General features: G+C 43.5%; 1 protein-coding gene across 4 annotated transcripts in view; it reads left to right on the top strand.

The window, feature by feature from the left end:
* SYTL5 (synaptotagmin like 5) overlaps positions 1 to 15,804 on the top strand; it is a 513,325-nt gene that overhangs the window by 482,903 nt on the left and 14,618 nt on the right. For all 4 annotated transcript variants that reach the window (XM_063955564.1, XM_063955566.1, XM_063955567.1 and 1 more), the window contains 3 exons: positions 1,138 to 1,299; positions 2,062 to 2,173; positions 9,888 to 10,017. In XM_063955564.1, coding sequence (XP_063811634.1) covers positions 1,138 to 1,299; positions 2,062 to 2,173; positions 9,888 to 10,017 — 404 coding nt within the window. The remainder of the gene's footprint in view (positions 1 to 1,137; positions 1,300 to 2,061; positions 2,174 to 9,887; positions 10,018 to 15,804) is intronic.

Here is a 15,804-nt window from a genome sequence, read left to right on the forward strand (position 1 = left end):
CAGTCTTGTCCATTCAGAGGCTCTTCTAATCAGCATGTGCCGAGCTCTTCCAATCAGAGCTCAGCACATGCTCTTCTGATCCCTGTGCAGACTCATAGATAGGAAGAGATTCGGCACCAGTGAGTGAGAGATATGCATTTGCAGGGATTTCCCTGCTGCTGCCTTAGAATGAATTGTAGCAGAGGGCTCCGGAATGCACCTGATTTCCCCTCTCCCACAGGTCATAAACTAGACGCTACCAGGTCATTGTGAGAAATAAAAGACAGCTTTCTTTTTTTTAAAAATAAGACCCTAAAAAACTACATGCAGACAGCCCATTGGGTGTTTGCCTGTATTGCTGTGTCAGGTTCCGGCACTGGTCCCGGCGTGCACTGGCCCTCCCTCTGGCCCTGTTCGGTCACTCCATGCTCCTCACCTCAAATCCGATAGTGTCTAGTTTACCTCCCCATGCTGAGAACTCGGCTTCCTGAGAGGAGCTGCGCGGTGCGCTCCTGCTTCAGCGTCCTTTACATGCAGCCAGCCGCCAGCCTTCCACTGTCACTGTACATGTAAGGAGGAGGCAGCTGCTGCAGACGGGCCATAACGAAGCTGGAGCTACGGACTGTGTTTAAAAAAAATAAAAATCGGTCATTCGTTGTTTCATTCACTGTGCAGTGCAGTGCCGCCCTCCAGTGGTCTCCGCCCATAGGCAGCTGCCTAAAGCTGCCTAGTGGTAGCGCCGGCCCTGCCTGTTCCAGCTAGGTGAGAAATATGAAACTACTTAACCTTGATAATAAAATTCCCAGATTTTCTGATTCTTTCAGATTGTAGTCTGAGGCATTATCACTGACAAGATAACCAGGTAGACAAGTAATTACCATATAAATCAAATTATTAGGACAAAAAAATGAAGATATCTGTAGTTCTTGACGTCATAAGTAGAAAAAAAAAATCAAATTAGGGGACATATGAAAGCACTAAACATGTAAAGTAAGTTAACAAGAATTATGACACCTCTATCTGTACAGTTCTGTGTTATGCTTTTAGCTTAATGAGGGAATTTTATCATTCATATTAGCATTTATATGTTAGAGAATAGTATTATTGTGGGTGTACTGTTACTATGTTGTTTGATCTTATACACTTCTTTGTTCCCAGTATGTAATCAGTCACACACAGCTGGAAACCAGAACTTTGCAACTGTCTGTCTGGCATAATGACCGCTTTGGACGAAACAGTTTCTTGGGTGAAGTGAATATTCCACTTGACTCTTGGAATTTTGAAAACCAAGAAGATGAATGTTTTACACTTCAACCCAAGGTGGGAAGAGTATTTCTAGAAGTAACTTTTTATTTGTATTCAGTACTATAAACAAAACATGTATTTATACTGTGGGAGCTGGTGGGAGAAAGCGCCAGTAAGGTAATATTTGTGATCTCACCACCCGAAGATCATCCAAAATAGATCAACCAAAATGTTTTGTGACTGCCTATAACATGATTGAGGTAATATGGTAGTAGGTAACCTTTGGTGAAAGATTTTACATTATGTTTCACAATTCTATATAACTATTAACTAGTAATAGAATTTTGGCTGAAAAAGGAGACCATTTTTAAAGGTCATAAGCTAGGTACACACAGGACAGCTGACAGCTGAAATGATCCGGAGAACATATGTTCTGCCTCATACACGCTACACAATTATCGTTCCTACATGAACAATATACTTCTTAGGTGATGTTTTACATGCAGTTTGTCAGAGGTTGTCTGTACACACTGCATTTGCTGCACAATACATGCTTGTTGGGACCAAGAAGCATAGAGCAGCACCTCTGATATCAGGAGCCGATATAATGGGTTTGTGAACGACCATCAGCTCCAGGTGCTGTCTACACGCTGTGCAATAATCTGACCAACCAGCCGAGAATTGGCTGATTGCCCCAATAATTGTACTGTATATACCTAATATTAGTCCTCTTAATCAATTTTCTTGTAGAGCGAATTCTATATTTCAGCCAGTAACTTTTCATTTTTAGCAAGTAAAGTATATTACATTCAATACAGTGAATTTCTTGTTTTTAAGATGGATATGACATCTGATGTAACTCTGCAGTATAAAGGAGAGATTACAGTTGGCTTACACTATATTCCACCTGAGAAAAACTTGACTCTTCCTTTGGAACCAGTAACAACAGGTAAAATCAGGGGCAAGAGTAGAATTTTTACAGGCAGGGGACACCAAAGTTACGATATATAGAAGAACATTTTCAATATATTGTATTTTTTAATATCTGCAGAAAACTCTGGTTTATAGATGATAGATTGATTGATTGATTGATTGATTGATTGATTGATATGGGTTGGGTACAGAATTCCAACGGCCAAAATCCCGACGCTGGAATCCCGACCATCAGAATGCCAACAGAAGGGCGAGCGGAACGAAGCCGCTTGCACGTTGCGGGATCGGTGGCTGACTTTGCCCACCACGGTTCTATTCCCATTCCATGGGTGTCGTGGACACCCAGGAGTGGGAATAGCTGTGGAAGGCGCTGCCGGTATTCTGGCGGTCGAAATTCTGGCATCGGTATTTTGACCATCGGGATTCCGACCTCCGGGATTCCAACTACATCCCGATTTATATATATTTATAGATAGATGACGTCAGTATTGTGTAAACATTGCATTAAACAAATAATAAATATAGAATGTGAATTTTAGTTAGTGGAGTTGGACAGCTGTATGCAATAAACCAATTATTTTGTTGTTTTTCTATATTGTGTGCTGGTCGGCTCTGACATAACATGATTGTATTTTGTAGAAGTTGCAGAATGACATGCATGTACCAATAAGTTACAGTACTCTAAATATCAATACAGCTCGATAGATAGAAATCAGTTTGTACATCAAATATTGCAAACGTTCACATGTAGTGTATAAGTAGAGGCTAAAGTAAAAGCAAAATGGTTAATTGTTAGTACAGTTTGATCTCATAAGCACCATATGCCAATGAGCATGCCTTCGCTAATTAGCAAAATAAATCTTTCTAGCCACTTAAACTGTGTAAATAAAACAGATGGGCTGTTTAGGTTATTCTGGGCAAGTCAGATGGCTGCAGGCTGCATGTTAGTGCATGGCTCAAAGACTACAGTATCACAGGCAGCAATAAACAAATTACATTTTAGTTTGTATACTGTATGTAAAGTATGTATACTTTATGTATATAAAGAGAATATTTAATAATTCGACATTTAATAATTGACTTTGGGACACATTTACTAAGCAGTGATAAAAGTGGAGAAGTTGTCCGTGGCCACCAATCAGCGGCTCTGTATACTTTTATAGTATGCAAATTATAAATGTTACGTCAATGCTGATTAGTTGCCATGGGCAACTTTTCCACTGGCTCACATCTCCACTTTTATCACTGCTTAGTAAATGTCCCCCTTTGTCACATAAATGTTTCCGCCCATTATTTTTACTCAGTCTAAAATTTGAAGTGATAATCTGAAATGTTCACTAGAAAACCAGTGACTGTTGGTAAGCCTTGATGTGAATGTGTTCTAGGCAACAATAGCATTATAAAGAAACAGTAAAACATATTCAGTTGTCATTTACTGTCAGTGACTGAAAAACACAATGCAGCAGAGATGTCCTCACACCAAGGACAGCTTTGAAAATATTCCAGAGTTCCCTTACATGGAGCTTTCTCAGGTTCTTATAGAGGCCTACCACAAAAAATAGGATTTTAATTACCTACCGGTAAATCCTTTTCTTGTAGTCCGTAGAGGATGCTGGGGTCCACACTAGTACCATGGGTTATAGACGGGTCCACTAGGAGCCACTGGCACTTTAAGAGTTTGAGAGTGTGGGCTGGCAGACTCAGACTCAGTCTAGAAACTATGCCCGAGGAGACGGACAACTTCGAGAGAAGGATTTTACGCAGACAGTGGCGAGATTCACACCAGCTCACACATACAAGGCAAACCAAGCTAACCAGCTTGAAAAATCAGAAACGGCTAAACAAGATTACTTAACCAAGTAACAAAACAGTACTTAACCAAGAACGAAGCAGTACTGAGTTAAACAACCACTGCAGGATCACAAAGCGCTGGGTGGGTGCCCAGCATCCTCTACGGACTACGAGAAAAGGATTTACCGGTAGGTAATTAAAATCCTATTTTCTCTTACGTCCTAGAGGATGCCGGGGTCCACATTAGTACCATGGGGATGTACCAAAGCTCCCAGAACGGGAGGGAGAGCGCGGAGGCTCCTGCAGAACTGATTGACAAAACTTCAGGTCCTCAGAGGCCAAAGTATCGAACTTGTAAAACTTAGCAAACTTGTTCGACCCAGACCAGGTAGCCGCTCGGCAAAGCTGTAAAGCTGAGACACCCCGGGCAGCCGCCCAGGAAGAACCCACCTTACGAGTAGAGGGGGCCTTAACAGACGTAGGACACGGCAATCCTGCCGTAGAATACATAAGCTGGATAGTGAACCTGATCCAGCGAGATATAGTCTGCTTAGAAGCATGATACCCAATTTTCTTGGGATCATACAGGACAAACAGAGAGTCCAATTTTCTCTGACGAGAAGTCCTCTTCACATATATTTTCAGAGCCCTTATAACATCCAAGGAGTTTGATGAAATTGAGGAGTCAGTAGCCACAATAGGTTGATTGATATGACATGCCGATACACAACCTTCGGAAGAAACTGCTGACGTGTCCAGAGCTCAGCCCTATCTTCATAGAAGATCAAGTAGGGGCTCTTACAAGACAAAGCCCCCAACTCCGACACACGTCTAGCAGAAGCTAAGGCCATCAAAGTGACAGCCTTCCACGTGAGAAACTTGACCTCAACCTCCAGTAGAGGCTTGAACCAATCCGATTGGAGGAACTGTAACACCACGTTAAGATCCCTGGGTGCCGTAGGCGGCACAAAGGGAGGCTGTATGTGCAGAACCCCTTTCAAGAAAGTCTGAACCTCAGAGAGGGAAGCCAGTTGTTTCTGCAAGAAAATGCATAGGGCCGAAATCTGGACCTTTACGGATCCCAACCCCAGGCCCATATCCACACCTGCTTGCAGAAAGAGAAGAAACCGTCCCAGTTGAAACGCCACCGTAGGAAACTTCTTGGATTCACACCAAGAGACATAATTTTTCCAGTGGTAATGTTTAGACCTTACTCCTTTCCTAGCCTGTATCAGGGTAGGAATAACCTTGCTCGGAATACCCTTCCGAGCTAATATCTGGCGTTCAACTTCCATGCCGTCAAACGTAACCGTGGTAAGTCTTCATAAGCGAATGGCCCCTGTTGCAGTAGGTCCTTCCGAAGAGGAAGAGGCCTCGGATCTTCCAGCTGAAGACCCAGAAGATCCACGTACCAAGCCCTTCTTGGCCAGTCCGGAGCAATGAGGATTGCTTGAACTCTTGTTCTCCTTATGAGTGTTAGAACTCTTGGAATGAGTGGAAGTGGAGGAAACACGTACACCGACTGGAACACCCACGGAGTCACCAGGGCATCCACCGCCACGGCTTGCGGGTCCCTTGACCTGGAACAATACCTCCGAAGCTTCTTGTTGAGACAAGAGGCCATCATGTCTATTTGAGGTACACCCCAAAGATCTGTCACCTCCGTGAACACCTCCGGATGGAGTCCCCACTCTCCTGGATGGAGATCGTGTCTGCTGAGGAAGTCCGCTTTCCAGTTATCTACTCCCGGAATGAAGATTGCTGACAGCGCCACTGCGTGCTTTTCTGCTCAGAGGAAGATTCTTGTTACCTCTGACATTGCAGCTCTGCTCTTCGTTCCCTCCTGTCGGTTTATTTAGGCTACCATCGTTACATTGTCCGACTGCACTTGAATGGCTCGATCTCGCAGAAGATGAGCTGCTTGGAGAAGACCGTTGTAGACGGCTCTTAGTTCTAGAATGTTTATTGGAAGACTGGATTCCAGGCTTGACCATCTTCCTTGGAATGTTTCCCCCTGAGTGACTGCGCCCCAGCCCCGGAGACTTGCATCCGTGGTAAGAAGGACCCAGTCCTGAATCCCGAACCTGCGGCCCTACAGAAGGTGAGGCATTTGCAGCCACCAGAGGCGTGAAATCCTGGTTTTCGGCGACAGACGTATCCTCTGGTGCATGTGTAGGTGAGATCCCGACCACTTGTCTAGGAGATCCAGTTGAAAAGACCGAGCATGAAACATTCTGTACTGTAGAGCCTCGTAGGAGGCAACCATCTTCCCCAGAAGGCGAATGCACTGATGGACCGATACCCGGATTGGCTTCAGGACATCCCAGAGCATTGTTTGAATCACCAATGCTTTCTCCTCCAGCAGAAACACCCTCTGCACTTCCATGTCGAGTATTATCCCCAGAAAAGACAATCTCCTTGTCGGCTCTAAATGTGACTTTGGAAGGTTCAGGATCCAACCGTGTTCCCTGAGCAGATGAGTCGTGAGAACAATGGACTGCAACAACGTCTCCCGGGATGATGCCTTTATCAGCAGATCGTCCAGATATGGGATTATGTTCACCCCCTGTCTGTGGAGAACCATCATCTCCGCCATCACCTTGGTGAACACCCTCGGTGTTGTGGAGAGGCCGAATGGCAGTGCCTGAAATTGATAGTGACTGTCTAACAGTGCAAATCTGAGCCTGGTGCGGCGGCCAAATTGGAATGTGGAGGTACGCATCCTTGATATCCAGGGACACCAGAAACTCTCCCTCCTCCAGACCTGAGATCACTGCTCTGAGAGACTCCATTTTGAATTTGAACACCCTCAGGTAAGGGTTCAATGATTTCAAGTTCAAAATTGGTCTGACCAAACCATCCGGTTTTGTTACCACGAAAAGGTTTAAATAATAACCCTTGTTTTGCATATGAGGTGGAACTGGGACAATGACCTGTGACTTTCACAATTTTAGGATGGCTTCCTGTAGGATAGCCCTGTCAGCAAAGCTGGCAAGCCTGATTTGAAGAATCGGTGAGGCAGAAGTTCTTGAAACTCCAGTCTGTACTCCTGGGACACAATATCCTGTACCCAGGGATCCCAGCCGGACGACACCCAGACGTTTCTGAAACGTCTGAGTCTCGCATCCACCAGCCCGTCCTCCAGGCTGTGCGGTCCACTGTCATGCTGAGGATTTTGAGGAACCAAAAGCAGGTTTCTGGTCCTGGGAGCCTGCGGGTGCAGGCTTTTTGGATTTTGCCTGACCACCTCTAAAGAAAGTAGTAGGAGCCTTGGACTTTTTTGCCTTAGCGGTCCGAAAGGACTGCGACACAGCTGAAGAAAATGGTTTCTTCGAAGAAGGTGTAGCAGAGGGAAGGAAAGGTGACTTACCCGCGGTTGCCATAGAAATCCACGCATCCAACGCTTCCCCAAATAGAGCCTGACCTGTGTAGGGTAGGTTCTCCACACTTCTCCTGGATTCCGCATCTGCAGACCACTGGCATAGCCAGAGTCCCCTGCGAGCTGAGACCGACATGGAAGATATCTGTGCAGTCACGCAGAATCCTGTATGTTACCTAAAAATAATTCAATGTCACTTCTATCCATTGTATTCAAATCCTCTAGTAATGTGCCTGACCACTTTACTATGGCTTTAGAAATCCATGCACAGGCAATAGTGGGCCTAAATGCCACTCCTGAAGCAGTGTATATGGATTTGATCGTAGTGTCAATCTTACGATCAGCCGTTTTTTTTAACGCGGTAGATCCAGGGACAGGTAAAACCACCTTTTTATAGACAGTCTGGAGACAGACTATGGGTTTTACCATTTTTTTCTATCCTCCTCAGGGAAGGGAAAAGCAAACAGAACCCTTTTTGGGATCTGGAATGTTTTTCTCCGGGCAAGTGCACGTTTCTGTGGGAACATACTAGGGAATTTTGCAGAAATAGGAACAGAACCTGACCAAACTGCCACAGAGTTCTTTAACACCTGAGTTTCAGACTCAGTATGAGCTACCCTTGTAGAGATCTGAGAGATCATTCCCTTAATAGAGGTCAACCACTCAGGCTCATTAATAGGGATCTGAGACAAGACATTACATTCCTGTGCACATGGAATGGATTCCTCCTGAGAGGAAACATCATCTGCAGCATATGACACAGAGTCCCTAGACATGGCTATGAGAGACAACAAACACCCACACATACACAGGGAAATGTCAGACACAGTTTACCCCCCCCCCCCCCCCAAGTATGCCACAGAGAGACACAGAGATTGGAGCCAACCCACACACAGCGCTTCTGAGGTAGATATAATACAACTACTTAGTGCTTACTGTGTACCTTAATAGACAGTATTTACACAGCCTCCCCCCCACCCCCCCTTCTACAACGCCCAGGTACAGCACAGGATAGCTGGAGTTACTTGGAGGGACAGCTCTCTCTGTGCAGGATCTGCAGGCAGGAAAATGGCGCTGAACGCTCTGGGACCGCTCTGAGGAGAAGCTCCGTCCCCTGAACATGGCGCTGCTTCCCACTTTTCATTTCTTTATACTGGCCTGAGGATTTCTGCTGGCAGTGTAACCGAGGTCCCTGACAGGCTTGCTGACCAGTGTAGGGCATCGCCGCTGACTCAGGTCGCCCCTCACAGGCCGCACTATGTACCGCTGAGCCTCCGGAGCGCAGTTAATACTGCGCTCCCACCCTGTTGCCGCCATCTTCACACTGGCTCCCTGCTTGCTGAGGGGGCCAGGGACTCACTTGCCACCGGAATCTTCTGGCTCTGTTAGGGGGTGGCGGCATGCTGCGGGAGTGAGCGGTCACCTGGGGCGGATAACGATCATCACCCTCAGGAGCTAATGTCCTGTCAGCGGAGATGGTGGCTGAAAACCCCTCAGGGCGGACACTACTCCCCCTCTAAGTCCTACGAAGCAGGGAGGCTGTTGCCAAAAGCCTCCCTGTGCCTAACTTAACTCTTAGAAAAATAATAAAACTAAAGAAGCTCTAGGAGCTCCCCTAGCTGTGACCGGCTCCTCCGGGCACATTTTCGAAACTGAGTCTGGTAGGAGGGGCATAGAGGGAGGAGCCACACTCTCAAACTCTTAAAGTGCCAGTGGCTCCTGGTGGACCCGTCCATACCCCATGGTACTAATGTGGATCCCAGCATCCTCTAGGACGTAAGAGAAAAGCCAAGATACCTCTGCATTATTAATGGATTTTTTTTCTTTTGTGTTTTTTTATATAACTGCTGTTGTTATATTTACTATATCTTGCTGATGCTGTTTTACTCTAATGACTGCACATACTGTATATTGACATTACTAGCATCACTTTATTATTTTTTCTGTTACATTTCCATATACTGTACACCCATGTATATATAAGTACTTGTATGTGCAGCTTCTCAGAAGTGAGGAATTAATCCCTGCAAACTGCAAATCTAAAAAATATGTCAGGAGATAGCCAGGGGCGGATTTAGGGGCGAGGTACAACAGTAGGGTCGCCCCCGCCAGCCTAATTTTATTATTTTTATTGATCAGTTATAGCCCTCGTTTGATGATAGCCAATTTAATATTATTATTATTATTATTATTATTATTATTATTCTAATAATAATAATAATAATAATTTTTAAAAGGTACTAACTATAGCATTTTTATTATGTATACATATTTACTAAGTAGGACAGCTTACAGAGGCAGTATGTTCATGTCCTACAAATTTACACTCCATTCAAGATGGCATATAGTACACATACAGTGGAAATATTTAGCAGTTACTGGCACTTTTTGGGCTGACAGTACCAACACAAGCATCTAAGTGCCGCCCCCCAACAAGTGTCGCTCCTAGGCATCTGCCTCACGTGACTAATGAGAAATTCACCACAGCAGAGACTATGAGACTGTCCTTTCCAGAAATCGTATAGGCTGTTTTCAATAAAATCACTGTTCAATTTTTCAGGAAAGAAAAGTTTTAGGAAGTCAAAGAAAGTTCCAATGCCAACTGGAGGAATACTTGAGGTGCTTGTGAAGGAAGCCAAAAATCTAACTGCAGTGAAGTCAGGGGGGACTTCAGACACATTTGTCAAAGGGTAAGGCAGTGTTTTATGTTTTTAATGTGTTCATTTATAATAGAGGATACTATTGGTAATATAAATTATGATTTATTTCACTGCTTCCCTTCAGTATAATGTATGGGAGGGGGCGCTGGATTGCACACCCTAATTTTAAACATAAGAGGTGCTACCATGCTGAGATTTGTAGTGCCACACAAACAAAAAAAATAAAAAAAATGCAAGTGCACATGCTAAACACTAAGAACACTGGCAGTCAGAACAACTATAATAAACTCTGCAATTGAACATGGAATAAAATTTAGGTTCTTAGCATAATTTTTGGCCAGAAAATATGGGCTTTCCTGCCACCAGGTGACCTCATCAGGTAGGTTCTGAACATTCCTAAGGTTCAAGTCCAGTGCACAGGACTCCCACAACCCAACCGCTCAAATTGCAGAGGTTCTTATAATTGTTCTGATTTGTCGGTGTTCTTGTTTTTTAGAGTTTGCACCTGCATTTTCTCTTTTTCTTTCTATATAATATAATGTAGTTTGAGGCTTTACCAGTTTACAGGCACAGCACATATAAAGCCTGATTCAGAGATGGATAAAGACACAGCTGCGTGATTTGCCACAATTGTGTCTGCGACTATACATTAATGCTGAAAACAAAGCACTTCCCCTGTGTACAAGTGTTCTTCCCAATGTGCAATAAAATGTAGGATACAAATATGATTTTAATTCATATAAAAAATTTTTTTTTATTATTATTATTGTTGTTGTGTATTTGTGTAGCAGCATCTTACTGAACCCAGATGTCAGTACCACAGAGTGGGTGCCTCTCATCTTCCATGCTAGGGAATTTTTCAATGTTTTCAAATGTTGACAATTATATGCACATAAATAAAAACATTTGAATTATTTAATAGCTAATATGAGAATTCCCAGATGCTGATTCAAGGGTTCTACAGCAATTAATCTTCAGTCAATTTATATTTCTGATTGAGGTTTTTTTTTTTGTTGTTTTTTGGGTTGTTTGATGTTTATGTATGTTCTGGATTGTGCTAACAACTATAATAAACTCTGCAATTGAACATGGAATAAAATTTAGGTTTTTAGCATAATTTTTGGCCAGAAAATATGGGCTTTCCTGCCATCAGGTGACCTCATCAGGTAGGTTCCTAACATTCCTAAGGTTTAAGTCCAATGCACAGGACTCCCACAACCCAACCACTCCAAGGCATCACACTATCATTTAGTACATGTCAAATTGCAGAGGTTTTTATAATTGTTCTGATTGTCGGTGTTCTTGTTTTTTTAGAGGTTGCACCTGCATTTTCTCTTTTTTTTTTTTCTACAGTATATAATATAATGTAGTTTGAGGCTTTACCAGTTTACAGGCACAGCACATATAAAGCCTGATTCAGAGATGGATACAGACACAGCTACGTGATTTGCCACAATTGTGTCTGCGACTGTACACTAATGCTGCTACAAAGCACTTCCCCTGTGTACAAGTGTGCTTCCCAATGTGCAAGGACTGATGCACCCAATCACAGCATGTTAAGACGCTGCATTTCACACTATCGAAACTTGACAATGGCCTCCTGTGTTATTATCTGTGTAAGCAGCCACTTCCACTAACACATCCGTGACATGGCTGCGATGCTCCCATAAGACACTACCTCTGTGTGTGTGCCGGATTTGCCAACCCACTGCTACCTCCAGTCACTGCCCAGGAACACCCCATATACTACCTCCACACATCGTTATTTATGCTGTGGATTTTGTACTGTGTCTCTAAACGTAAACAGGACACAGGCTCAGTGCAACTCAGATGCATGCGCAGTAGATAAAACATCAGCCAACTGCTTGCGTATCGACACTGTGTCCATCTCTGAATCAGGCTCATAATAAGAATAGTCATCTAAAACACTAATGTCTTTTCTATATATGTATATTTATTCCGTTTTGTAGGATAGTTGTACTTGTGGTTCTCCAGGTACCGGTACGCAAGGAGGGCATGCTGGGACCTGTAGTCCTCCTGTAGAGACAATATTATTCTAATCGTAATCATGAAAAATAATTATTTTAATGATTGCTGTCAACTTGGCACCCACCACCCAGGGGTGCCTGGGAATAGCCCCAACCTTGGGTGCCCTTGAGAGGGGGGTCCCCACTTCCCCAGGAATCCCTTGCCTGGGCTGGCTAGTTAGGGGGATGAATGCTTTGGCCATGGGACCCCGTCTAGTGTGTCCACTGGCTGTGACATTACCCCCTGCTATTAGAACCCGATGCTGGTTATGAACATATGAATGACCTCTACTCATTTTTTCCCCTATATTTTTAGAACCAGGGCAGACTCCTTAAGAGCCCGGTTCATTAAATATAGGGGACCGCCACACGTTTTGTTCCATGTATTTTTTGAACCAGGACCAGCTCAAATAGCCCGGGGCTGGTTATACTTTAGGGAGGGGACCCTACGTGTTTTTTCCCCCCCTGATTTTTAACTATTTAATCACTTTTACACATAGAAACCTGTATGGATCTCACTCATTTTTGCAGGCTTCTGGCAAACTCACACTTTGCAATAATATTTGCATTACAAGGTGCAACTTTATTACCTGCAGCCACCGACTCGCACTTATTACATAGTGTGAGTTGCGGTACAAACTTGAACCAAATTCACAGCGGGTAGGTGCGAGTTTGTACAAATGAACTTGCGCCCTATTACATTTAGCCCCAAGGCTTAGTACATAGACCCCACAGTCAGTTATTTTTTGGTGACTTGATCTCATATAGCTGCTCACCCATACAGAATAATAAGAAAAATCTTGTGTATAAATTAGACATATTTAATTGTTTATTTGTATGCTGTACTTTAGTGGGATTTTTTGCAGATTTCTGAATTCGCTTCAGAGGTTCCACCTTTCTCTGCAACCTCCTAATCATTGTAATATATCTTGAGAGTAACCTTCAATAAAAACTAAATTAGAAATCAAAGCAAAAGTTGGAATAGTTGAAGTGAATTTAGAAGCAAATCTGATTATGATAGGATAAACAGTCAGCCCTAAATCTGAATATGACAGGATAAACAGTCAGCCCTAAATCTGAATATGACAGGTTAAACAGTCAGCCCTAAATCTGAATATGATAGGATAAACAGTCGGGTGTGGTTCATCAAATCGACAGTATCTAGGTCGACAATGTTTAGGTCGACCACTATAGGTCGACAGTCACTAGGTCGACATGGATGGAAGGTCGACAGGGTTTCTAGGTCGACATGTGCTAGGTCGACAGGTCTAAAGGTCTGCTACTGCTTCGCTCGGCACAGATTACCGTTCCAATCGTAGTCCACGTGGATCGTTAAGTATGAAAAATTCAAAAAAAGAAACAATGTGAAAAACTCATGTCGACCTTTAGACCTGTCGACCTAGCACATGTCGACCTAGAAACCCTGTCGACCTTCCATCCATGTCGACCTAGTGACTGTCGACCTATAGTGGTCGACCTAAACATTGTCGACCTAGATACTGTCGATCTTCAGACCGGATCCCAAACAGTCAGCCCTAAATCTGAATATGATAGGATAAACAGTCAGCCCTAAATCTGAATATGATAGGATAAACAGTCAGCCCCGTGCCTCATCATAAGAATGTTCCAGCAGCAAACTTTGGGCCTAATTCAGATCTGATTGCTGGGCTGCGTTTTGTGCTGTCCTGCGATCATATAGTCGCCGCCTACAGGGGGACTGTAAATTTGCTGTGCAATTGTGCGATCGCATGTGTAGCTGAGCTGCAAAAATTAACTTTGTGCAGTCAACCCAGGCTGGTCGGGGCTAGAGCTAACATCAGACCCCCTCCCTGAAAACGCTTGAGCCCACCTGCATTTTTCCGGACACTCCCTGAAAACAGTCAGTTTCCACCAACAAAAGGCCTCTTCCTGTCAATCACCTTGCGAACACCCGTGTGAATGAATTCTTCGCACCATCACGTCGCTGACCGCCGATGCCCGTTGTAGCCGTCCGACGTGCCTGTGCATTGCTGCTCAGAAGCATACGCAGTTCGGATATGATCTCCCGCTGTGCACAGCAGAGATCAGATCTGAATTACCCCCTTAGGCCCTTAGCCCACTTTGCCTATTTGAGGCAAAAACACATTATGCTGTCCTGCTGAAGAAACCCAAACAGTCTATGAATGTACAACCTGATCTTCTATTAGAGGCCAGGTGCAGATTTCACAGGGTTTGTATGTTTTCTCTTATGTATGGTGGTAATGGAGCGTGCAGGTATAATGAGCAATGAGCTTTGCTGTATGAATCTCAAACTTGGCACATTAATGGCACATGCTGAATGAAGACTATTAGTTTCATCAGGGCAACTTGTCTCGCAATTGTATAGGTGCACACCCTGGGGCTTATGTAATAGCCTGGGAGATGGAGGCTGTGCAGGCATTCCGTCAAGTCTGCCCATATTTTTAAAGTGGCAATTATTTACAATGCAAAACCAGCTTCATGCTTTAAAAATACAAGCATAATCGACTAATCTTTCTTTCAAAGATGTATGAAAGTATTTCTTTCAGCTCTTGGGAAATTCATTTACTCATTTTTTTCACCAAAAATAAATTGAAAGTATAGAATAGAATGTAGGATACAAATATGATTTTAATTCATAATATTATTATTATTATTATTATTATTATTATAGTGTATTTGTGTAGCAGCATCTTACTGAACCCAGATGTCAGTAACACAGAGTGGGTGCCTCTCATCTTCCATGCTAGGGAATTTTTCAGTGTTTTCAAATGTTGACATTTATATGCACATAAATGAAAACATCTGAATTATTTAATAGCTAATATGAGAATTCCCAGATGCTGATTCAAAGGTTTCCTATAAAACTATTCTACATCAATTAATCCTCAGTCAATTTATATTTTTGATTGAGGGTTTTGTTTTGTTTTTTGTTTTTTTGGGGGTTGTTTGATGTTTCTGTTAGAGATGAGCGCCGGAAATTTTTCGGGTTTTGTGTTTTGGTTTTGGGTTCGGTTCCGCGACCGTGTTTTGGGTTCGACCGCGTTTTGGCAAAACCTCACCGAATTTTTTTTGTCGGATTCGGGTGTGTTTTGGATTCGGGTGTTTTTTTCAAAAAACACTAAAAAACAGCTTAAATCATAGAATTTGGGGGTCATTTTGATCCCAAAGTATTATTAACCTCAAAAACCATAATTTACACTCATTTTCAGTCTATTCTGAATACCTCACACCTCACAATATTATTTTTAGTCCTAAAATTTGCACCTAGGTCGCTGGATGACTAAGCTAAGCGACCCTAGTGGCCGACACAAACACCGGGCCCATCTAGGAGTGTCACTGCAGTGTCACGCAGGATGTCCCTTCCAAAAAACCCTCCCCAAACAGCACATGACGCAAAGAAAAAAAGAGGCGCAATGAGGTAGCTGTGTGAGTAAGATAAGCGACCCTAGTGGCCGACACAAACACCGGGCCCATCTAGGAGTGGCACTGCAGTGTCACGCAGGATGTCCCTTCCAAAAAACCCTCCCCAAACAGCACATGACGCAAAGAAAAATTTAAGAAAAAAGAGGTGCAAGATGGAATTGTCCTTGGGCCCTCCCACCCACCCTTATGTTGTATAAACAGGACATGCACACTTTAACCAACCCATCATTTCAGTGACAGGGTCTGCCACACGACTGTGACTGAAATGACGGGTTGGTTTGGACCCCCACCAAAAAAGAAGCAATTAATCTCTCCTTGCACAAACTGGCTCTACAGAGGCAAGATGTCCACCTCATCATCATCCTCC

Source organism: Pseudophryne corroboree, chromosome 2 (genome assembly GCF_028390025.1).
Source record: "Pseudophryne corroboree isolate aPseCor3 chromosome 2, aPseCor3.hap2, whole genome shotgun sequence".
NCBI lineage: Eukaryota > Metazoa > Chordata > Amphibia > Anura > Myobatrachidae > Pseudophryne > Pseudophryne corroboree.